The sequence below is a fragment of the Sceloporus undulatus genome, chromosome 5, assembly GCF_019175285.1.
Source record: "Sceloporus undulatus isolate JIND9_A2432 ecotype Alabama chromosome 5, SceUnd_v1.1, whole genome shotgun sequence".
Taxonomy (NCBI): Eukaryota; Metazoa; Chordata; class Lepidosauria; order Squamata; family Phrynosomatidae; genus Sceloporus; species Sceloporus undulatus.
Genome location: NC_056526.1, coordinates 146,033,307 through 146,058,529, shown reverse-complemented (window position 1 = coordinate 146,058,529; position 25,223 = coordinate 146,033,307). Strand labels below are relative to the sequence as shown.

Genomic DNA, 25,223 nt, shown 5'->3' with positions numbered 1-25,223 from the left:
TTCTCCTTTCCCAAGCTATTAAATTTCTGGCAGAGGCTTTTCAGATATTTAGGGTTTGGTAATACCATATACTAATGACACCCAACTCTTGTTTTCTCTTTTCCATTTAAATCCAGGTATCTGGAGTGAATAATGAATGAGGGCAGAGAAACTGAGGGGCCATTTACACTACATTATAAACTGGTTTGCAAGCAGGATTAAAAGGGGGTAGTTCACACTTGTGCCATTTCTTCCCTACCTGAATTCAAGGGGGGGCAGCGCAAATCCCCCTTAAATTTTTCCAAGATCAAGTTTTTCCCATTTCTTTTCCAGTGGGTGCGGCCAATGAGAACTTGCTTCTGACCCCATTCGAGGCATCCAAGAGGGAGGGGTTAATGTGCAGGGGGTGGATCATGCCCAACCCTTTGCTCTCTCCCTGACAGCCAAGTGCCATTGTTTTTCCCTCTTGGCACTCGGTTGCGGAAGTGAAAAAAGCGGCTCCAGAAATGCAGTGGATTCTAACTTCCTGTGCTTTGGAAAGTGGCCTCTTTAAAGTGCAGCCTGGCTTTTTTTCTCTTCTGCCAGTGATTTAGTCCACTTATCTGCACTGATGTCTCACCAAAGCCATCATTAGACAGGTATATTTAAAAAAAAATTGACAGCTTATGCACAGATTTCCTATTGCATGGCTGCAGTAGACAGCACCTTTAAATACTCGCATAATAAGTATGACAAAGGTGCACATTATTTGCTTGACATTTTTAAAAAAACCTATCAGTGGAGCTGTTGGTTAGGGGTTGTTTTTTCCTCTTTCCCAAGAAATAAAACAACAACAGACTCTGCTCCTAAAGTTCCTGCATACATATTATATTGCTGAGGGATTATATTATTATATGGCTGAGAGAGGGTGGCTTCCCCCAAGGTTAACATGTCCCAGGGTTTCTTGCTAAGGGTTGTTCTGAGGGGCTTGCCATTGCCATTCTCCAAGGTTGACAAGGGTGGGAGTTGGCCAAACAGTGTCAATCAGTGTCAATCATTTGATTGACAGTTTAAAAAAAAATCCCGAGAACAATTCATAAGGGGCTCCATTTTAAATCAATACAAATGTTAATGTTAACTTCATCAGGGTTAAATTGCCACAGAGACATTTGATTAGGGTAAACATAGTGGGAACTTTGATTAGGATTGCATCATTGAATCTCCTTGGATCTACTCGTCACAAAAACACTAGTGTGAATGGCCCCTGAAACCTAATTCAAACAAGACAGAAGACCTAGTTATTTAGAAAGTAGACAAGGAGCAGGGATTCACTCTGTACTGGAGGGAGTTTAATTTCCCTGGACAAAGCAACAGATTTGCAGTCTGGCTGTATTCCTGGTTTTAGCCCTCAGTTGAGTGCTTAGGGATATCTGAGTGGTTAGGAATGCATATGTACAGTCAGAACTACTGTGCTTGCTATGTCCTTCCCTAGAAATGTCTAAACCAGCCTGTGCTGATCTTTGGCACTGTAACCTCTTTTTCTTCTTTAAATCTGTTTTTGGCTGGAAAGTTACATTTTTCAATGGCAAAATTATGGGGATCCCAATCTGGATAATTGGAACCCCCTTTGGGCAGGTCTGTGGAGGTACCAAGGACTGCACTGGATCCCTGAAGGGGTTGCATACAACCTGCAGGCCATATGATTCCAACCTCCATACAGGAGAACAGCATCAAAGACATTGCATTTGTAATATCATGATCCACAAATTGCATCCACCTGTAGATTCATTCCACATCCTGAAAAAGGTTAGTGCCCAGAAGACAAAGTATTAATTTTTCAGAAATGGCTATCCCTTTACCTGTATTCTTTCCTTCTACAAAATGGAGACCATTTAAAATATCAGTACTTCTGACAATAATAACTGAAAGCAGTAGGGAAAAAATGTTTGTAAAGAAAAAGACTAGGAGCTAGAAGGAAAGAATACAGCCACAGGGATAGCCATTTTTAGGTCCACACCGTGCTCATTCCACATGCTCATTAATTGTTGTCAGATGGAAGCTAATCCACTGAAACTCCTAATACATCTCCCCTTTTTATCATGATCTCTTCATAATTCTGTTTGGAGAAGTCCTATATTATTTAACCCAAATATTATCATGCATTTTGCAATTTGCCATATCACCATGATTTAGGATTGATTTGACGAAAGATAATCTGCCTTTGAGCTGCCCTTTATTGTTGTTGTTCTAAGGGTGCCTTCAAATGATTTTGGACTTATGGAGAGAGTCTGTAGTAAACCTATAATGGGGTTATCTTGGCAACTTACTTTGGGAGGGAGGGTGCCATTGCCATCCTCTGATACTGAGAGAGTGTGACTTGCCCAAGGTCACACAGTGGGTTTTCACGGCCAAGCCAGGATTCAAACCCTGGTCTCCAGAGTCAGTTCAATGCTCAAACTACTACACTATTCATTTTTAGGTCTACACCATGCTCATTCCATATCCTCATTAATTTCTGTCTGCAAGCTATTCCATTGAAACTCCCAACACATCTCTCTCATTTATCATGATCTCTTTGTAATTCTCTTTAGGGACCTCCCATATTATTTAACTCAAATATTTTCATGCATTTTGCAATTTGCCAAATCACCATGATTTAGGATTATGTTAAGGGAATATAATGTGCTTTTGAGCAACCCTGCCATTTGTCTTTCTCCCTAGAACTTCCTTGCTGCTGTTCTACAGCTATCATTACTTATAGATAAAATTCCTTGTCCCACTGTACTCTCCTCATGGTAATTCTATTACACAGTTGCATGTGGCTTGTAGTCAGTAGGTCTTTCTATTGACATCATTATAATTTGTTCTTACAGTCAGAAAGCCAGATGGCTCAACAATTATCATTAGATCTCTCTTGGCTTCTGTCATCGGAAATGATAGTGATATTAGTGATAGTGTATGAGATAATCAACGAGTTTTCATATTTTAGTAAATACATGGTGCTGTATCTGTTTTTGTTGTATGTTTGTGTTTTAATGTATGTGAGCATATATGAAAGTGTCAGAAAGTACTCCTCTGCACATAAATATGGATTGGTGGTTTGTACAAGTTGAGCTTTCCAAGTATAGTTTAATTTAGCCCCTAATATTCCTCAAGGTGGGAAACTCGTTTTAATCTGTTTCTGAGGGGGGGAAATCCAGCAGAGTCTTGTAGCAACTTAAACTTAGAAGGTTTATTTGGCATTAGCTTTTGTGGACTTCCACCATTCAGCTGATAAGTGGGCTGTAGTCCATGGAAATGTGCCAATTAAAACTTGATTATTTGTTTTGAAAGAGACTTGATTTGTTGCAGACTGTGTAAAGGAACATGGTAGTAACTTTAGGAGTGGACTACATTTAGGTCAAAATATGCAGTGTATCCTTAGCTTGTAATAATTGAATAATCTTTAGACAATTGTATATTAATAAATGATGAGTCTTGTAATGTCTTGCACTTGGTCGAGATATTCTTACCATTCTTGAGAAGAAATGGTAGAATAATCTCTCTCTAGAGGTTCTTGTAATGATATAAAGAACATATTAGCGAGTGGACACATATGCTCACTTTGTGCCATTAAAAGTTGTTTCTGTTTAAAAAAAATTTTTTACAGTTCTGAAAATACTTTGCATGTTTCCAGTGTGGTTAATAATACTCTTCTGTTTTCAGATATCTGTTTCTATATCTAAACAAAGTTCCAGACATTCTCAACCAGATGGACATAATCTGTTTGGGTTTTCTTCAGAATATTAAATTGTAGTCTCTGTTTTGCTTTCCAAAACTGTTATAAGCCACAATGCACTAACCAGTGGTAACCAAACCATTTTAATCTTTAGTTTCTCTACTGTGAGACTGAATTAGGTTGCCTCTAGGCACATTGCCAGGGTTTTCTGATCATCAGACAACACAGCAGTTATTGGGTATTTTTATTTAATTTCTTACTAGTTCTTGCTGTCCTAGTCAGACATATGGTAGTTGATTGGTGTATCTTAGGAAACCATTGGGTCTTAGTATACCTGCTTTTTCTTTGGTGGATTCCCATTTATTCCCTGAACTCTGGACAGACATACAGTTTCACCTAAAAACATAACTGTTTTGTCAAGTCCATTCAGTTCAGGATGCTGTTCACAGTATGTATCCCATATTTATTGTTCTTAACTTAAAGTAAATACATAATGTAGCAATGCATATTAAATATATCTTGGGGCAATTACACAGAGTTTTTATATGTTGCTACGTGTGAATTATGTAAAAAAAAAGGGGGGGGGGCTGGAGGGTCAAACCACAATCCCTGTCAACTAGCATTAATGCATTTAGTGTAGATGTTTGAGCCAGGGAAGCCTGTGCCTAGATCCTAGTGGGAGCTGGAATCCTGCATAATCAGGGTTCTCCTTTTCATGGGTATTTTCACACTTCAAATTGTATAAACCTTCCTGGCTCAGATGTCTATTGGATTTTCCCCTGGTGCTTTGTTTACGTCTTCTTTTATGAAGGTAAATATAGAGACATGAGCTCCACTCCCTGCAAATGTTTGTTGTAAGTTCCATTGTCCTTGTATATATATGTACCACTCCTAATGCTATGAGAGTGGCATGATTTGACCTAAATGCAACTAACATACTTTTCAGAATTATTAAAAATTATTATTCACTGTATTGGCATCAAGACAGATCCAACAATGCAAGACATGAAAGTGTTAAATGTATATGTGTTGAATAGTATAAAATCTATGTGAATAGCATTTTATTTATGGAGAAATTATAAACATGAACACAGTTTCTTTTACCAGGTAAGCTTACTTTTCTATCTAACCCAGAGTTGTCTAGGCTGATTGGCAATTGCTCTCTAGGGTCTTAAGCCCTTCTGCATCACCTTCCAGCTGATCTCTTAAATTCAGAGTTGGGGAATGAACTATGACTTTGTATGCCAAGCATGCACTTTACAGCTTAGTCTTTCCTAATGATTTTGATAATTTTAAATGGAGCACTGAATGAATGACTAGTCTCAGTCTAGACTGTCCACATTTTAAATTTTTTTTTAAATTAAATAGTTCTCTCTCACACTGAAAATCTCTTGAGGCATCTTTGTTTTAAAATGGTACAATTTGTAAATTTTAAAATGCAACTATTGGTAGAGATTTGTGTGGGATTATTTTCATTGTCATGTTGCAGTTAAAGATATGACTATACTATTGAAAATGAAAGACAAGAATTGCCCAATTTTATTTTTTGATATTTTAGTTCTGATCTATGAAATAATTCTGCACTTTATTGGGCTGGTCAATTAATTGTTTGTATATTAAGAATACTTGCATAAATGACATCCTGATTGATTGATACATTGAAAAGTTTAAAATAGACAGATGTATCAGAAGTATGGTATAGTGGTTTAAGCATTGGACTATGACTCAGGAGGCCCTGGTTCGAATCTCAGTTCAGCCATGTAAACCCACTGGATGACCGTAGGAAGTCACACTCACTCAGCCTCAGAGGATAGCAATGGCATGTCAGGGATGATGGGAGTTGTAGCTCTTCACCTCTGGCTCGAACTCACCACCTGGTTGTGCACCGCGCTGACCAGTTTTGGCCAGTGGTTAAAGCTTAGCAGAGTTACAGAGAATAGGCTGAAGACCCCGACAAACTCTCCAAGCCTTCTCACTCTTGCTTCCACAGAAGTCTTCACCCTTCTTCAGGATCCAGCTGGTTCTTGTAGCTTCACCCAAGACACCAGACAACTCAGTAGTCTTAAATAAAAGATCTACTTTATTCTACTATATACAGCTCCAAAACTATCCAACACAACAATACTCAACTCCTCACTCTCCACTACTACTACCCACTCTACAACCCACAAAATACATTGGGATGCATAGTCATTATTATAGTCAATGCATGGTACCACCCACTGTTGTCTGTTTCCACCCAGTAGGCGTGTACATCATTCCCATTGGTTCTCTTGGTTCATCCTACAATTAATGATTTCATCATCTCACCCTTGACCACTTAACAATTGTCAGGTGTGTCCAATTATCCACTTTGCATCTCTGTCCTTGGCACTCAGGACTTGTTAATTGTATTACCATTTACACCTGTGTGGTTCTCAATTGGCTTCTGCTGAGTCATCCTGACTCTCACATACATGTTTTATTTCATTTACTGTATATCCCATGTTGCTTTTTCCTTAACATGGCAAACCCCCATGAAGAAACTAGCTAAGAAAACCTGGTGATAGGTTTGCCTTAGAGTTGCCACAAGTTGGAAATAGCTTGAAGGTGCACAACAACAACAACAACAAATCTTTGTTTTTACAGTGGGCCCTTGCCTTACATGGGGGATCCGTTCCAGACCCCCCCATTTGAATGGGGCTCGTGCGCGGTGGCGTGGCGGCGCTAGAACATGTGCAGCGCCATGGGCATGCGCCCCATTCATTTGAATGGTATGTGCTGCCCCTTGCGCGCACTCCCCGCGGCTTGAACGCGTACACTCAAGTCTGCATAAAGCGCACCCGCGTATAACGCAGGTGCACTGTATACTGTCAGAATTTCAAACTGATCTAAGAATTTTGGTAAATTCCATATTTATCATTGATTGTTATTTTAAAACAATTTAACAGCCTGCTGTCTTCATAATCTTAATGACAAAGTGGGTTGCTTTCAGGCAGACAGAACTGGCAATGGAGAATTCATTAGACACCGATCACTGTTCTTTAGGCAGAAATTACTGTTGCTCCAACCAACATTGTTTCCTTATAGCTTGGTTTCATCCCAGTTTGGTATTTAAGAGCAAAAATTAAAACATATACATCCCTTTCCTGTTGCTTTGCTTAATGCAGGTCCTCTTGCAAAAGTGCATGTGATACTTAACAGTTAACAATCCTCAAGCTGATCAAGCCGTACTGTTCAGCATGGTGAGAGTCCTGGGTGGCCTTTTCACCTTTTACCATATGCTGAGGCTGAGGAGATAACTGTGCTAAGTCTCCACTTGTCAGTGGTAGATATGAAATGAGGAAATCAGTTCTTGACCTGTTTCTATAGTGGGGTTTCCTTGCATTTTGTACTTTGAGATCCTGAACTAGAAGTACAAGAATTGAGACAGTCCCACTCAACCAGAGGCAACTTAGTATTGTGATGTGAGGGCATTGTTTTTTTAACTGGAACAGACAAAGGATTGTGATTAGACATACTGTATTTCTCTGTGAGAATAAACAATTAAGTTGAACTTTATTTAAAAATATCACAATTTGCCAGGCAGCAAGCAAACTGAAATGAATTCCAGTTAAAGTGGAACTATATTGCCCTGAAGGATTATTGACACTTACTCTACTGAATGCAAAAAACCCCCCCAATTGCATAAGTTTTTCCCTCATTCCAGATACTGATGTTATATTTCAACAGTATACAGAAAGTAAGCACTAAATTCACTGGAGTGTATTTCTGCATCAGCTGTGTGTCATTATTGCTCAATTTTACACACACATGGACACATATTTCCAATCATTATTGGATGTATTGTATACCCAAACTTCCTTTCCTTTGTCTTTTAAATTGGACATTTCCTCCTTCTAAATGTTGAACCTTATCCTGTTTTCTTGATGTTAATATTGTCCAAGGCCATAGGTGGCATTAGTTCTTGTACAAAAGACAAACTCACCATCTTCCCTGGCTTGATGTTTTCCTACAGCTTGCCTGTGGGGTCAAGGGCTTTCATTTCCATTGAGGCTTTCATCCCTTTGAAAGAGAGAATGTCATCTACTGTTTGTCTTTAAACAGTTCAATCTTGTTTTCATTTTCTTGGAAGTGAATCACATTCAGGATTCAGCTGTGATAGCAACTTGGAAGCAATGCAGCTTTTCTGGAATGGGTTCTCTCATGAGAACCTTAAATGCAATTTCTTAAAATCTCAGGCATAGATCTAGAAGAATAGCACAATTGTCGAGGATTACTTGAATTCACATTATAAAAGGAATAGGTTAGAATGTTATATTTTTAAGTGAAATGAATATAACAAAATCTTCCAATAGTGAGGCTCCCAGAACAGGAGGATTTTTTTTTTTACAAAAAATTAAAATAGTGTTAAAAGGCATGCTAATGTGGAAAATATAAAGTGTAGCTTCAAGGTTCTTCCCAACATCTAGTAGCATATTTAACTGCTGCTTACACAGAAATGTTTATATTTTTTTCTGCCTGAAAAGCTCCCGGGAGGCTAACAAATTGTGAAAAGAAAAAAAAATGGAAAAAGCAAAAGAAAGTGCCAGGAAGCACACTTCTTTTTTTTAAATTGTATTTTTATGATAAACAGTGCAGGGGAACCTTGTGACCTGTTTGAAAGAAGAATTCCCAGTTTTGAATGTTTCAAAAAAATAAAGTCCCCCGCTATTATTTTTATTTTATTTTATTTTATTGGTCGTCCAAAGGAGACTCATTACAAATACTCATTCCTGTACTTGTGAATGTTTGCCTACTGTTTTATGGCATCTTGGTTTTTCTGTTAATTATCGTGTTATCTTTAAAATATGGAAATACAGTGATTGCATTACTTTCCAAGCTGGAAAATATGTACCTGGCACTACACAAAAGAAGTCTGTGTTGGATGATACAACAAGCAGATAAAGAGCAGTGAACAAGGATAACAGAAGAATGCCTTAGTGGTCTGTCTGTTTATAGCCCTTTTGTGTTGTTTGGATACAATGAACAGTATTATGTTCTGGCTATATATAAAATGCTCTGTAAAAATTTCTTTGCATGGAGAGGAGGGTATCTCCTTTAGAGAATTGTTTATTGCAGGAGGGGTGGGGAGTAAAAAAGGTAAGTACAAAGGATGGTATCTTTAACAGAAGAAGATTTCTTTCCAGTACCTAAAGGGAGTATTTGTGATTGAGTCAGGGTAGGAAACAGTTAAGTATTTGCCTTGTCAAACTGCTTAGTTAAGTTGAGGTGAAATAATTTTTCTTCAGAGAAGCAGCCTATGCAGACATTTATCCTTTATCATGAGGTTATTCTAAAGCTGACTGGATGTTGGGTGGAGAGAACAGTTATGTCATTGAGCTTGATAATAGAATCAAACAAATGCTCAGTGCTACATGTTTCAGCCTACAGATGGTCTTACTGTAAGTTCAGCCTTCTTTTATCTCTGGTTTAGCTGCCATGACAACTGCACTGCTTTCAACTGCCTTGTACAAATGATCTTTGAGAAAGCTGAAAGTCATTGATATTCTGAGTGTTTTTCTACTGCAGGGAGCAGCAAGCCTTCCCTGTATTCTAGCCAATATTTACTATTATCATAGAGGGCATAAATGCAAATGTTATCGTTAGACAACTGGAATGAAAATGCCTAGTAGGAATTTAACTAAACAGTAAGCCACATTGAACACACTTGTTTCTGAGTAAATGTGCTCAGGACTGCACTGTAAGTCTGCATACCATGCAAATATATTTTATTTTTGCCAAGTGATTATTCTTTCTTTTGTTATTGTAGTTTCGCCTTTGTCTCACCCACCCCACCCCCTTCTGCAATGAAAGTCAGAGCTTTTCTTTCTTGGGGGAAATAAAGCCTATTAAATCTTTATCTCATTTAAGGCTTCAGACATGCCCATTGTTTGTCTTTTCAGAAATAATTGCTGGTTTTGTTGTTGTTACTTTTTTGCTCTTTATTTTAAACAAGGCTCTTTTACTTTTCATAGACCATCTGCTGTTGACATTGTACTATACCAAAAAGGCCTACCACTTATTCACAATTAGCATGACATAAACTGTAATGTAAAAGACAATGTCTTGATTTGTCAAATCCATGGCCAAGACACAGATACATTAATGGTTCACGATCTAGTCCAACAATACATTTCTAACCCCACTGCCAATATCTCTCATTATCCAGACCCAGATAAGGGGTTCTGCTGACCAAATTAAATATAATCTTTCAACCAAAGTTAAGATATTGAAAGAAGGTTAGAGAATATCATAGACTTCTGTTCTTTATTATAAATGTCCCTTACCCACTTCAACAATGGCTGAAATTTGCCACATTTCCATCTTAACGATAATTCTTAACCAACTGAACAAGTGTGTGGCTCTGTTTAACTTTAACCAGCATAATCACTTATTCTGATTGTAGGAATTATCAAAAGTTAATTTGGAGTAAATTAATATCAGAGAAGGGGTGTAAAAGTATATTTTACTTTTTTTACTAATGACTCTCATAACCATGGTAATTGTTACATCTGTAGCAGTCTTTTGCAATGAGTATCCATCCATAGTGTTCTCATTTTACTAGTATAATGGTAAGAATGGTATTTTTGGTTCAGTAGTGGATTGAAGAGTGCCAGCATGGTGTAGTGATCTGGGTACTGGACTACAACTTCGGAGAATGGTATGACCATGGAGACCCAGTAATGACCTTAGGCAAGTTACACACTTTCAGCCCCAGAGGAAAGCAAAGACCGACCCCCTCCTAACAAATCTTGCCAAGAAAACTCTGTGGTAGGTTTACCATTGCAATAGCAATAGCACTTACAATAGCGTTATGGTACTAAGCACTCTCTAAGCAGTTTACAATGTGTTAGCCAATTGCCCCCAACAAGCTGGGTACTACTCATTTTACTGACCTATGAAAGGATGGAAGGCTGAGTCAACCTGGATCCCCACAGGATTGAAGTCTCAACATTGCAGCTGTAGTATCAGCATTTAACCACTGCGTTAACAGTTCTTATTTACATAAACCTTAGTGTTGTCATACATCAGAAATGGCTTGAAGGCACACAACAACCACTGGCATCCCTGAGGTTGGTATCACCTGCTATGGAGGTGAACTGCCAGGTTCTCCTTTTCCATCCAGCTGCCACTCAGGCCGCTGTATCACCCCTAGAAAGGCCTTCAGAGTTTGGCACGGATGCAGCCATGCTGGGCCTGAAGGAAAGCTGTTTCCCTCCTGGCAAAGGCTTTCAGGGTGGTGTATGGCTGCAGTCATACCAGACCCTGAAGGTACAGGCCCCCACCAGCAGCTGCTGCTACTGAGCGGACAGCACTGTGGCCTCATGAGAGCCCCTTTAGGGTCTGGTGTGTCTGCTGGGTGAGTGGAAGAGCATCCTTTCTTGCTCGCCTTGTAGTGGTGCCAGTCCCCCAGAGTGTACCACCCCACCGGGTGCTACTCAGTGTGGTCCGCATCGCCTAGTGATGTCACTGACAACAGCAACAACAAGAAGTAGGTTAAAATAAAACAATAGGGGCAAAACTAGTATTCTATGATTAGATGCCTCTTTTTCCCTGCTCTGTTAGAAGAGAGCTAAATATGGGGATCAGCTTAATTGGGAGAATTATTGAATTAGCAAAACATATCACAAGGCAAACGCCACTGAATGCACAAGCTGATATATTTCTGTTGAGTTCTTCCAAACAAAAGCATCAATCAGAGAAATTCATTATGTTTCAATCATGCTTCAAAAGGACTATTTTTGCTGTTTCTGATGTATATTTTCTTGTTTTTCTGTTTAAAACCGTTTAAAAGATTTATAGTAAAATCCTATGCAGGTGTCTTCTTAAAAGAAAGCACTGTGGATCTTAATAGTACTTATTCCCAGAGAAGTCTATATAAGATGGTAGCCTTAGTTTTGTCTTTATGTAACAGAAATAACCCTCTTACTACATATTATCTTACAATATAAGTTCTGTATACATACATAATGTGAATTCTATTTTGAACATGGTTGTTAGAGTTTTCAAGAACACAAGAAAATCCTGCTAGAAGACCAAAGGCTTGTCTAGTCAATTCCTGGGTTTCCATAGTGGCCTGCCAGTGAATCTGCTCATTTGAATCTCCCAGACGTTGGTATGCAGAGGCCTACTGTCTCTGGTATTGGATATAATATGTACCCATCAACACCAATAGCTGTTAATACCATGTATTTGTCTAGTCCACTTATAAAGACATCCAGGTTCATTACATCTTACAGAGGTGAATGCCATAGTTTCAGTATTACTTGTTCTGAATTGCTCAGCACTAAGCTTCAATGAATGAACTTGGGTTTTAGTATAATGAAGTAGCAATTTTCTTTATCCTCTTTATTCACACCTTGCATATATGTACCTCTCTAGCACACACACTTTTACTCATTTTTTTCCTCTGAAATAAAACCTCCAAAAACTTGTAATCTTTTGTCATAGAAAATCTGCTCCGGTCCCTTGATTCTTATGTTTGCACATTCATCCACCATTTCAAACTGTATGATTATCCTTTTTTTACGCATGGTAACCAGGCAGGTACACAGAATTCCAAAATTCATTGCACTATGGATTAAAAGGTGCTGTTATATTGGCAGTTTCATTTTCAGTTCTTTCCCAAACAACTCACAAATTGAAGTTGTCCTTTTTACAACATATGATGTTGGACTGATGTTTTAATGAAGCTTTCTACCATGACCCCAAATCCCAGATTAGATCCCGTCAATAAATATGGAAATTTAGTATTTTTGTACGCTAGTGTTCATCACTTTATACTCACTTTGATTGAGCCTCATTTAACGTTTTAATTCCCATTCTCTCAGTGCGAACTGAAATTTTTGGAGATCTGTATAATCCCTTTGATTTTAAGCAACCAAAATAGTTTTGTTTTATCCTCAAACCTGGCTACCCCACTAATAAAATCTAGCTCCAGGCAGTTTATGAGGAAGGTCCCAGCAGAGATCCATGTAGAAGTCAGCTATTTATATCCTTGTGTCTGTATGGAGGGCCTAAATACTCTAATCCCATCTGAACTTGGAACCAAAGCAGGGTCAATCCTGGTTAGTACTTGGATGGGAGACTGCCAATAAATACCACTTGCTGTAGGCTGTATTTCAGAGGAAGGAACTGGCAAAACCACCTTTGAGTATTCCTTGCATAGAAAAACGTATGGAATTCATAAGGTTCCCATTAGTTACCAGCCAACTCGAAGGTAGACACACACACATCTATTTACCCCTGTATGGACCAATATACTTATGTACTAAAGCAGGGCAATAAGGACTATAAACAGAAGTGTAAGGACAGGTAGCAAATGTGGCAGTGTTTCTCCAAAGGATCATTCTGTCTCTTCATATAGAGTTTTCTTCTAATTCCTGAAGTCTTCATTTTTTAGTAGTTTTAACCCCACCTTTTAGAAATACAGTTTTGACTTCTAAAGAGACAAATTTAATTAGTTATACCAAGGAAATGTGGCCATAGATAACGTAAGAAATGAATACATGAATAAACAGATGTGTCTCCTTTTGAAAGTCAGAGAAAATCTAGCAGCACCTGGAATGAACAAGAACATTTGGAAATGATGGATTCAAAATAAAGGGAACTAATGCCTTTCAATCATGTGACAAACAGAACTGGAAACTAGTAGAGCTTTTAACAGGGGAAAACATTACTGGACAGCTCTTTGTCTAAAAATTCACAGATAGATATCCATATGCAAACTTCCAGAATCTCTCTCACGTATATATGTCTATACATATGTGTATCTATATGCATATATAAGCCTCTATAAGCATACATTAGCATCTGCTTGCTTATAGATATGCCTGCACATTTGCCAAATGTTGCTGCTGGTATTTTCTTAATAAGCACATGTGAAGAAAGGAATTTTGCTGTATAGTTTTGTGTATATGTTTTAATGTGGTTTCAGTTTTTTGATTATTAAAATTGTGTTTCAAATTTTTTATCTTGTGGATTTTTAAACATACAAGTATGTTTTTTAACGTGTAGTTAAAAGTAGACTGCTTTGTGCCTTGGACTGGGGAAAAGGCAGAATAGAAATACTGTAAGTATAACAAGAACATGTAAAATGGCTCTTTAATTTCTAAAAACAGTGTTTTCTGTGTTATTTTTCCTGAGCTAAAGATATTGGACAGGCTAGAAAATAATTAGGTTTACAAATTATAATTAATTAATTAGTCTTGCTAATTATAATTGATTATTAAATATATTTGTAATTAATCATTAAATATAACTAAGAACTCATAATTTTTAACATACCTGTTCTGTGTATCATCTATATGTATGTTTTATGTACACAAGAACACAACAGTAAGCGTAATGCAGAATGTAATGCAAGTATAATAAAACTAGTGCAGAACATAAACTCTTTTTCTTGAGTGCATATGACCAACTGAGATTTTCTTTCTTTCTTTCTTTCTTTCTTTCTTTCTTTTTAGGTTACCTGCTTGCAAGATTTTTTTGGTGATGATGATGTTTTCATTGCCTGTGGACCTGAGAAATACCGTTATGCTCAAGATGATTTTGTACTGGACCATAGTGGTAAGCCTGTATATCTTAGTTTTTTGTTGTTCTGATTCCACTTAGATAATTTTGCTGAAAATGTGACAGCTGAAAGAAACAAATGAAAAGTGGCGAGGGGTTCTATGTTGCACTGGTAGTAATTTCAAAAGCCAACCACATGGGGCATTTATATTCTGTTGTTACCACTGATTTTGATGCATATGTGGCATGCTATTCTGATGGGGGGGTCACCATAAGTCAACTTGTAGGCCCATACACATTCAGGATCAAAATAGTTCTTGACTTCTTGAGACAAACTATCTCTTAAGTATACTATATAGCTTTCTGTTGTATCTTGTTCCTAAAAAAAGTTCTTTCATGAACATTATTGATAATATTGCCAAAGAATTTGATCACTGTTAAATAGAACTTTAATAGCAATAGCAAGTACATTTCTATACCACTTATCAGTGAACTAGCACTCCCTAAGTGGTTTACAGTCTGTAAGCCAATTGCCCCCAAGAAGCTGGGTATTCATTTTACTGACCTATGAAAGGATGGAAGGCTAAGTTGACCTTGGAGCCCCTTCTCTAGGATTGAATTTACAATGTTGTGGCTGCAGTATCAGCATTTAACCACTGTGCCACCAGCGCTGCTTGCCAAGGTGTCCCACAGTAATGCCCTTGTAGAATTATAAATACTGTTTGTACCTTTGCAGCAAACAACTCTTCCTCTTGTCTATAAACAGTTGCACTTGTAGAACCAATGTAAGACCAGAAATAAATACTACTGCTTTTCAAAGTAGAAAAATAACTTTTCTGATTATTTTCTGGTTAAAACCTGACAATTTCTGGTTTGGGCATTAGATACATGCTGAAGTACTTATTTTTGTTACAGCAAACCCTCATAGAATATTAATTTATGCTTGATACCAGTCTACTGTGATCAGTGTGTAGCCAGTGCATTACTGAGAGCCCATGTTTAAATCTATGTTTTGCTTAAAATTATAAATATAAGACTGGGTTTATAAAACCAAGACTGAAAAATGGTATAGTGGATCAACATATATATGGAGTAACAAATCAAGAATTCTCTGAATAACTCACTCTTCCTAAGTGCTATCTACTAAGCTGACTAAATGATGTGTGTTCTCCATAACCTTTGCAGCAGGCCAACAATTCACTATGCTCATCAAAAACCCAGTTAACCACATCTCAGTTCTGGAATCTGTACATTGCAAAATGCTGGCTTAATGTTGAGAGCAAAGAATGTAGTCAGAACATAATGCCCCAGTCAGCACAAGAGTTTATTTTAGTACCAGAATTGAACATGTAGTCCTTTCATACACAAATATACTCCTGGCTTTCTCCTAAGCTTTCCCCATTTATGCAGCCTAGTATGAGGTATGAAACAACTTCTTTTTGGTGCTGGTATAGTTAAAACGCAGGAGATTATAACCTTTCTGATGGACTGCAAGATCTACCATTAGATCCTGATTTTTCTGCTGTTACTCTTCCTGTTGAAGAAGCAGACAGATTGCAGAGTGCCGGCTGAATAATTAAGCTTTCTGTTAAATAGGAAAGACACTGGTGTGAGCAGGTGGCAGGGATATAACTCCAGTCAGGTTGGCCAAGTCTGCAAAATGACAGCATATTTTTTGACTGTATGTGCCTTCAAGTTGCCTGCCAACTTGTGGTGACCTCCATGGATGCTACACCTAAAATGTTGTTCTACCTTGTCAACAGAGAAGAGACATACAGAAAACCATAACTGTTCTCTTTATTCCCTAGTTTTTAAAGGAGAAATAATCCAAACTAGTTTTAACACAATTTGAGGGGAAATTGGCCATCTTCCACAGAATCTGAGTGGGTGGATTTATAAATTTCTGTTTATTTATTTGAACAAAACTGTTTAGGAAATTGCACTGTTTTTATCGGGAAAGATATAATGTTGTAGGTGGCTTTATCTGGAAGTAACTGGAAGCTCAAAATATTTCTTCTGTTATCCATCTGTTTCTTTATAGAATGTCGTGTTATGAAATCATCTTATTCCCGTTCATCTGGATTGCAAAGATATTCTGGATCAAAAAGTCCTGGACCTTCACGTCGAAGCAAGTCACCTGCTTCAGGTATTGTGTGTGTGTGTGTATTGTGTGTGTGTGTGTGTGACCCAGAATGTTCAGAATTCACTAAAATAAAAATAAAACAACAAAACCACTAATACAGCAAGTAATTATAAAACACAGAAAAATAAATAAAACCAAAGCCAATAAATTCAAAACAGTTTATTAAACAGTAGCTTGGGCGTTTTCTAAAGGCTTCACCTAACTCTAAAAAGACAGATAATCTTTTCTAGGGAGGGAATTCCAAAGTGTCATTGCTGCAAAGGTCCTGTTGCTTATTTATTTATGTCCCCTTTATGCAATGTTTCCAGGGGGGGGCGTTGTTAGATACTATTTAAAACAATGTCTAAGTTGGCTCTAAGAGCTAGTGTGACATAATGGTTTCAGTATTGGCCTACAACTCTGGAGACCAGGGTTCAATATCCTGCTCGGCCATGAAACCTACTGGGTGACCTTGGGCAAGTCACATGCCTCGGGAAGGCAATGGCAAACTTCCTCTAAACAAATGTTGCCAAGAAAAACCCATGATAGATTTTCTTTAGAGCTGCCATAAATTGGAAGCAACTTGAGGGCAAGCAACAACAGAAGTTGGTTCTCCACCAGCTTTACCTTTAATGGCAAGGGAAACCTATATAAGAGACTCTGAGGAAGATCTCCATATCTGTACAAGTCTGTGTGGTCCTTGAAGTATATCACTGTAAAACTGTATAAACTTTTAAAGATGCCAGAATTTTGAATTGAGCCTGAAATGGAAGACAAGCTAATCATTTGAAGACTGGTGAGGATATGTCTGTTACATCTGTTCTACATAAGCTGAATGAAACCCTAAAATGCAGTGTGTTGTATCAAACTTGCTTAAAAGCATTACAACACAGTTACTTTTTTTCATAGCTATAACATTGAGCAGCAGGTGCTCCATTTTCTCTTTCTGTTTTAGGTTTTGCCCCAACGTTTTTGCACCACCAATTTAGTACGATGGTTTTGTCTTACAATCAGAACTAGATAGTGAAGGTGATATTAGAATTATTAAAAGGAGAACCAAAGAATGGGTATGGATTTGCACAACATAGGGTTTCTCTCCAAGTCCTGCTGTTTCCATAATCTCCTCATCTCTTGGCTCTGGTGCTTCAGCACAAAGTATGTCCTCTCTCCCTTGTTCTTCTTTGCTTCCCTCTCCCCGCTGCCTGCTTAATAACAAATGCTTTCCTGGATCCTCCACTTGGCCTAAATTCTTGTTCACTTCAAATCATATTAGCTTTCTATTCATTTATGTTTTGAACAATCTTTTTGTCTCCCCCCAGGATTTTTAAAATGTTAGGACATTATGAAAGATGCTTTCCAGACAGGTGAAAAGAGATCTTGCTGTTTATTGATTGCTAGCAGTTTGTTGCTCATTCAATGCAGGCATTTAGGCCTTTGGAATTTTTAAATATATGACTAAAGATGAAAGCAAAGAGACTCTACTGATTTACTTGATCTATTTGTCACTAAGGAGCTGAACTTTTGAAAGGATGACTGATTGTTTTTTCTACTGCAGAGTGTTGTGAAAATCTGTTTGAGATGAAAAGGTGGAGAAAGGAAAAGTGGAGAATGGAGACTTGTGACATCTTGAAAACCAGTCTTAAAGGTGTCACAAAACAACTCCTCACCTTTCCTTCCCTGCTTTTTATGCAGAAACTGTACCATTGCCATCTATTTTGACCTTCAAGACTGGAAAAAACTGTCTTAAGTTTAAAAAATGGAAGTTCCCCAAATACAATGTAGTTCCTCTCTAGTTTCCCCCTCCCCTTTCTCCCCATTCCCCTCCCTCTGCTTTCTACTGGCATCTTTTGCTTTTGTGTTATCCTAATTCAGAAGACAGTGAAATCTGATGACAACTATCAAATGTGACATGACATAATTTGAGTCAGTTTCAGGATGTTGGCAGGTTAGCTGAGGGCAATTGCCAGATGGCTTGATGACAAACAGAAAGGCTATTGAAGTATTCATACAGAAAAGAGAGAGAGAGACTGTAGGCTCAGGTAGGAAATGAGCAAAGGCTGAGCATTCAAACTTTTGGACAGTTTAGGTTTCACATTCTTGTTAAGCATTAAATACTGTTGACTTCAATTAAACATCATCCTAAATAAGCATCTGTAGACAAATCAGTATTTCTTTTAAAGATTTGGGCTGAATCTGTAGTGCAGAAATAATGCAGTTTGACACAGCTTTAACTGCCATGGCTCAATGCTATGGAATTTTGGGATTTGCAGTTTTGTGAGATATTGAGCCTTCTCTATCAGAAAGCTCTGGTGCCACAACAAACTATTCCAGAATTCCATAGGCTGGAGCCATAACAGTTAAAGTGGTGTCAAACTACATTATTTCTGCAGTGCAGATGTATTTATATTACATCTTCAACATGGCATCCTTACCTTTCTCACAATTAGATAATTTCCTTATAACCCAGTAGTCTGAATTTGCATTTATATTAGTTTTTAAGTTGTTTTAAAAAGGACTGTATAAATCTATTACAAACCTTACTGGAAAATTACCGTACATGCCTTAATGGAAAATAAACTCCCCATTTTTCCTTTAAAAATGTTCCTTCCTTTCACGTCTGTGAATAATCTTTCTTCTGTCTTTTTCCTTTGTGTCAATTGAATGAATACAGTAAAGAGGAGTGGCCACTACTCCAGTGCTTACTCTTCAGCAAAATCCCCAGGTGAGCCATTATTATTATGGCTTTGTACCACCTCATTGCTGCCTACATTTTTATTTTATCTTTACTTTGCACTGTACTGTTCTATAATTTGCAAATTTAAGACATGATGAGTTTATCCTGTCTCTGCATGCAACCTTGAAATGGTTGTATCACAGCTTAATGGATATTTACTTTTATTGTACTTAAAATATAAACTTATTATCATAAATTTTTGGCCCACAGACCAGAAGCTTTATAGCCGTATAGGTTGCAAGTGCAGCCTTGAATCCTGGAATTAAATAAAGTTCAAAGAAAAAATACAGCCTTTTTTAAATTCCTTCATATACCGGAACTTACGTAATAAAGCTTGCTACTGTAAGGAATTATAAACACCTGTATATACAGCTATTGATTATTCAGCTGTACTAGTGATATCCAAGTCTGATGATATCTTAAGAATCTTGCAAATCTATCCATTTTGCACTAGATGTAACCCAAATGAGCTCCGTTGCTTCTTATTACAGAATAAATCAGCCATGCAAATAAGCCTGAAAATTCACTAGCTTGCAAAAAAATGTTACTAACATACAAGTTGAGACTGCATTTCTGTATTTCTGTGGGCTACGGAGGAGGAGACGTTTTCCTTTCTTTCATGGATAGCACATTTGTAGGCCCCTCTGCCAATTCTCTGTAACCTGTCAGCTCTGGTGACCAGGCATGTTGACAAATACAAGGCTGGTATAAACTAAGAACATTATAGTTGTATGTGCTTGTTTTGTGCCTGCATGGCTTGGGTTCTTCAGACTCATTGCTCAGAAAGTAGGAGAGTGCTGACTGGTGCAATTACTGCAGTTGATTTTAGCTTTTTTTTTTTTAACGGATAAGTGTATTTTCTTTTGCATGGACATCTTTTGCTTATTCTTTCTTGCAGGGGAGATGGATTGCGTATTGTGATAAGCACTCTACCTTGAGCCAGTGGCATAACTAACCTTGGTGTCACCTGATGTGTAAGGTGTAGGGCCCCAAAGCGAAAGGGGTAGTGCCCCAAAGCAGAAGGGGCGGGGCTTCCAGGAGATGCTGGGTTTGGCTGTAACGGGAGCGCGCACTCCAGCCAGTTCATTCCTGCTGTCTGGCTTTCCTCTGAGGAAAGCCAAGCCACAGGGAGCAGGGTTGGGGGCACATAGGCACTCTGGCCAGCTCCTTCAGAAAGCCAGGAAGTAGGAAGGAGCCAGCCAGAGCACACGCGTGCCCTGATCCTGTTCCCTGCGGCTTGGCTTTCTTCAGAGGAAAGACAGGAAGCAGAGAGGAGAGTCCCCAAGACCAGTCCCCTAGGGCCTGGAGACCTCCCCAAAGTCCATGGAAATGGCAGTGTGGCTGGGAAAAGAGCCACCCACCACACACCTGGGCCAGAGACCCCTCCCCTGACATCTAGAGAGTCCCCAGGGCCAAGGAAAATGGCAGCGGAAACAACCGTACACATGGGCTGCAGAACCCCCCCCCCAAGCCTGGAGCAGCACCTGCTTGAGCCCAAAGAATAGTTGTGACCAGGTGTCACCCCCCTCTTCTCCGGTGTCACCCAGTGGTGTCCGCACCCCCGGCACCCTCTCAGTGATGCTATTGTGTTGAGCTCATCTATCTGGAGATTATGGGGCTGATTTTTTTCCTTCAACCTGACTGAAATCTAGAATTATTTTGCTTCGTATTGGCTGGAGCCTCTTGCTGTGGCCATTAGATCTTTTCTAGCCTAAAGAGTCCCTGAATCAGTCACAATCATCTGATGTCACCAATACAGATGTAGTAAGATATTGAGATGTCAAACTCTCCCAACCATTGGTAGCTCCAAGGGGAGAGGACACTCTTGTATATTTATTTCATTGGTTGCTCAACTTTGGGTGTGGGAGGAGGAGTGCTGGCTGTGTTGCTGTGAGTTGTGGGATTCCCTTTGTGCAGACATGTGCCAGAGGTAAAACTGGCTGAAGAGAGGAAACCCTTGAGGAATGTAAACATACAAAAGGAGGATAGAGTAGACATGGAGATATGAAAGTCAAAACACCTTTTAAGTTTAAAATTGTTTGGTTTTTTGTTTGTTTGTTGGTCTTAAAAACATGAGTCTAAGAATGGAAGAAAACCAGCAACACAGCCTTCCTGTTCTAAATAAAAGTTCATTCTACTACCTTAGAATCTGATGCATGGGAGAAATGATGTTAGTTTCTCCTATGGTCATATGAGCAATTTGGTTCCTAAATGGTGAAGAATTCAAAATAAATTTATTTGCAGAGGAAGCTATTTTGGGATACTAGACATGTTTTTCACTGCAGGCCTTCACTCACACACACATACAAAAATGATGCTTCTTAAATGAATTGTCAGTTGCCCATTATAGATATTCTTTACACAGCTGAACAAGTGTAGGTGGTAACCCATGTTTCTATGGAAACCAAATTCTAGCTGGCTGGCTCATTCTTTTCTTAAAGGAAAATCACTTAACCGTACTTAGAAACAGTTCCTTTATTTTCTTCTTTTTGGGCAAATATGGGACCATAGAATCATGGATCACATTGATAGAAGCATGGTTGATCGGTCTATGAGAGAACCTTGTCAATTGGTACATATTAAAGAAGCAATTTCTGAAGCAATTCAGGCTTTAAAAAGAGCAGGAGGGGTTCTTTTTGCTTCATAAATGACGTATTTTCACACACATAGTCACCCCTCAAAATTCAAGTGTGAAACCAATGTTGCAGCAAGCTGATTCTGGACAAAGCACAGCACAGACGACTGTACAAATAAAAACATTTTCAGGCATTTTGGTTTGCTTTCAGATGGATAATTGCATAAATGAGCAGAAGCGATCTGCAAGTATCAGCTCAGGTTTCTGCAAGAGTGATCTGCCTCTTCTCTGGCAGCCTACTAGGTGGGCCAGAAGGAGGAGGAAGGGAGAAGGAGGTGACAGAAAAGAGTGACAAAGAGGAGAAGGCTTCCCTTCTTTTGGTTTTAGCTTTGTCATCACTGACTTCAGCTTGCCCAATACTGCATGAGGTGCTTAGCTGATTACCAACAAGGAAGGGAATTACTTCCAAATAATCCCTCAAAAGTGGGAGGGAATTGTCCATCATGATGTAAACTAGGCTGGACTGCTTTTGTTTATACATGGAAAACAATAAAGGATTGTTATTAGTCAGCCTTTAGCATCTTCCTTCTTGGCACAGTTTAAATTGTGTGGCCACAGTGATTTCTCAAACACATACTAGCTAATCCAATGTCATAATTTGGCATCTTCATCAAGGTTTTTGGCTAAAGGCTGTGAGCTGTTATCTAGACTGAAAGAAGTTGAAAGCTGGAGTACTGTGGCTCCAATATAGCATACAGGTGGCATGTCTATGTCTGGAAAAGACACCATGATTTTAAAATTGTGCTTAAAGAAGCATTCATTCATATGCTCTTTTGTTTGTTGTTATGGTATTGTGATGGTAAAATTCTTTTTCATAGAGCTTCCACATATATGGAGTCCCTGTCAGAAGTGCCTCTAGAACTTTGGTACTAGATATTTTGGACTTAGGGCCAGAACAGACAGGTCAAAATAAAGCTGCTTTTGGTCACTTTGGAGGTATGCTATTTAAATGACACATGCATTGGAGCGTGGCTTTGGTGCAGCTTCCGGCCTCTTAGAACACATGCATCATTTAAACAGCATACCTCCAAAGTGACCCAAAGCAGCTTTATTTTGGCCTGTCTGTTTGGGCCCTTAGTTCTCAGAGGGCACAGCCACCTTGGCCAACAGGCAAGATTGGGAGCTGAAGTCCCAAACATCTGCATAGCCAAAATCTGGGAATTGCTGCTTTAGAAACTAAAGATGACAAGGACAAACATGATCTAAGTAACAGTCTATTGCTGTTTCTGAACATGTTTGGATTTGACTTATGGGAAGACAGGGAGTTTTTGGGGTGGAGATATTTTTTTTTAGGACTTTATGGGGAGGGGGGAGCCTGAGGAGGATTAGTAGAAAGTAAACACCAAGGAAAAAGAATATGAATTGTCCAGAGGAATGAAGAAAATGGGGGAAGAATATGTTTCTACAAGCTTTTGACCACCATATTGTGTTGATCATCTTAAGGTAATTCCTAGCAGGGGCAAATGGTGGATCCACCAGTGCAAGGATGACAAATCCATTCTGCAATGTATCACTGATCCTCCTGCAACTACTCTTGAATTGAGTAGTAGCTTTTCCAGCACCATTAAAGCTCTTTTTCAACTCAGAGGAACTACAGGAAGAACTCTGGTGAAGTCCAAAGTAGATTTGTCGGCATCACACCAATGGTTCTATTAACCACCCCAAACCCTTGTCTTTGATGGTTAAGTATTACCAGAGTATATGTTGTCTAATAGTGTTTATATTTACCATGGGTGAGTGGAGCTTTCTTAAAAGGAATGCATTAATTATTAACTGTAATTTCAGATTTTAAAAACATTTTAGTAACAAATTCATTACTTTTCTTTGCCTTTGGTTATTCCCATTAGTCAATGGAAACACAAGCAGCCAGATTTCTACTCCTAAATCAACAAAATCTTCTAGCTCCTCTCCAACAAGCCCAGGAAGCTTTCGGGGCCTCAAGGTATGTTTTGATACTATTATCCATCTCAGCTAAAAATAAAGTTTACAGTGGGTCATTGATATCCACTGGGGTTTGGTTCCAGGATCTCATGTGGATACCAAAATCCATGGATGTTCATGTTCCATTAAATAGAGTGGTACAGTAAAATGGAGTCCCTTCTATAAAACAGCAAAATCAAGGTCTGCTTTTGGAAATTTATATTTTTTTGGAATAGTTTGAAGCCATGGGTACTTGAATCCATGAATAAAGAATTGGTGGATAAGGAGGGCCGGCTGTACTTCTTTGGGGTATTTATAGTTGGAATGCTGACTTTGTGTTTGCTATTTCAGTTATTTTATAACAATCAGTACACTAAAATGTAGAAGCCATGAAAATCATTCCAAAAGAGTTATGTTGCTTGTACTCTCATTACATTGTATAAAATTTTATATTTTCAACTTTTATTATTAACCTCACCGTAATTAGTGAAGTTTGATCAATTAATTTCACCTCCTCCTTTATTGCTAGTTCTTATTAATTATAACTTGCTGTAATTGTACTTATTTATCTATATTGCATCATTTCTGTATAAATACATGGTAGATTACATCTTCTAAAAAACAGGAGCAATATAATGATATAATGAACTGAAATCTCATAAAACTAGCGAAGTGTGAAACACAGTCTCCCAAAAGAAAGAAAGTCTTAGTTCAAAAAAAAAAAAAAAAAAAAAAAACAGTGTGCCATTTTACATGCTAAATTTGATTGCTTATAATTAGTGCATGCCTTAAAGGCAACTAATTAAGAAAGAATGTAAAAGTAAATGTTAAAAACTCAGAATTTTAAACCCAACAACAACAAAAACTTTTGTTGTATTGCTGTGGTGTACAGCTGTTTGGGTGTAAACTCCAGCTGTGCTTTGTTTACTTGGGATGTGACTAATCTTAACTGATATATCTGAATTAGAACACAGCTTATGATAATACCTATTTTGGTATCTGGAATGTATTAGCATGTTTCTGGGAAACTGTCCAACAGAAATTTATACAGTTCGAAAAATTAACCTCCAGAGTACAACCATTGTAGTATCGATATGACTGAATTGACAGGTACTGTCTAGCTGCTAGACTTTTTGTGTGTGTTCATGTTGATTTATCCAGGAGAAGTGCATTTCTTTGTGTGTGTTTTAATGGCTTTTCTTTTTGTCTTTTGCTGAAGAAATTTTCATGAGATTGGGGTTTGTCTAGGATGAAATAATGCGTAGGCTTGTTTCCTTGAAAACATTTTGATTTTGTGCATCATTTCATATTAGGCTATTTAGGGAGAATGTGATGACTTCACCTCCTTTGCCCTGATCAGCATGGTAACAAGCAAATAAATCAGTGATGAAGAGTAAAAACCTTTCCTCAGTCTCTTAAGCTTATCACACGGTACTTGGAGGCACGGGAATGGAACAAAAATGTGTGTTACCGCACAGGAGAATGCCGCCAGGAATCCCCTAGCTGTTCCCGGCCATTCCTGGCAACCAGTTTTGAAAATAAGCTTATCTGTTGCAGTAGAAATGATACTCCTAGGCCCGGTACAGATGGGCCTTTTGCAGCA

At 38.3% G+C, this 25,223-nt stretch overlaps 1 protein-coding gene across 6 annotated transcripts in view; it reads left to right on the top strand.

Moving 5' to 3' along the window:
* The window catches only part of DCLK2 (doublecortin like kinase 2), a 93,291-nt gene that overhangs the window by 26,562 nt on the left and 41,506 nt on the right, over nucleotides 1–25,223 (top strand). For 4 of the 6 annotated variants that reach the window (XM_042468732.1, XM_042468737.1, XM_042468734.1 and 1 more), the window contains exons 3-6: nucleotides 14,164–14,266; nucleotides 16,251–16,355; nucleotides 19,003–19,053; nucleotides 23,548–23,642. In XM_042468732.1, the coding sequence (XP_042324666.1) occupies nucleotides 14,164–14,266; nucleotides 16,251–16,355; nucleotides 19,003–19,053; nucleotides 23,548–23,642 (354 nt within the window). The remainder of the gene's footprint in view (nucleotides 1–14,163; nucleotides 14,267–16,250; nucleotides 16,356–19,002; nucleotides 19,054–23,547; nucleotides 23,643–25,223) is intronic. The other 2 variants (XM_042468733.1, XM_042468736.1) reach the window with 1 other exon arrangement.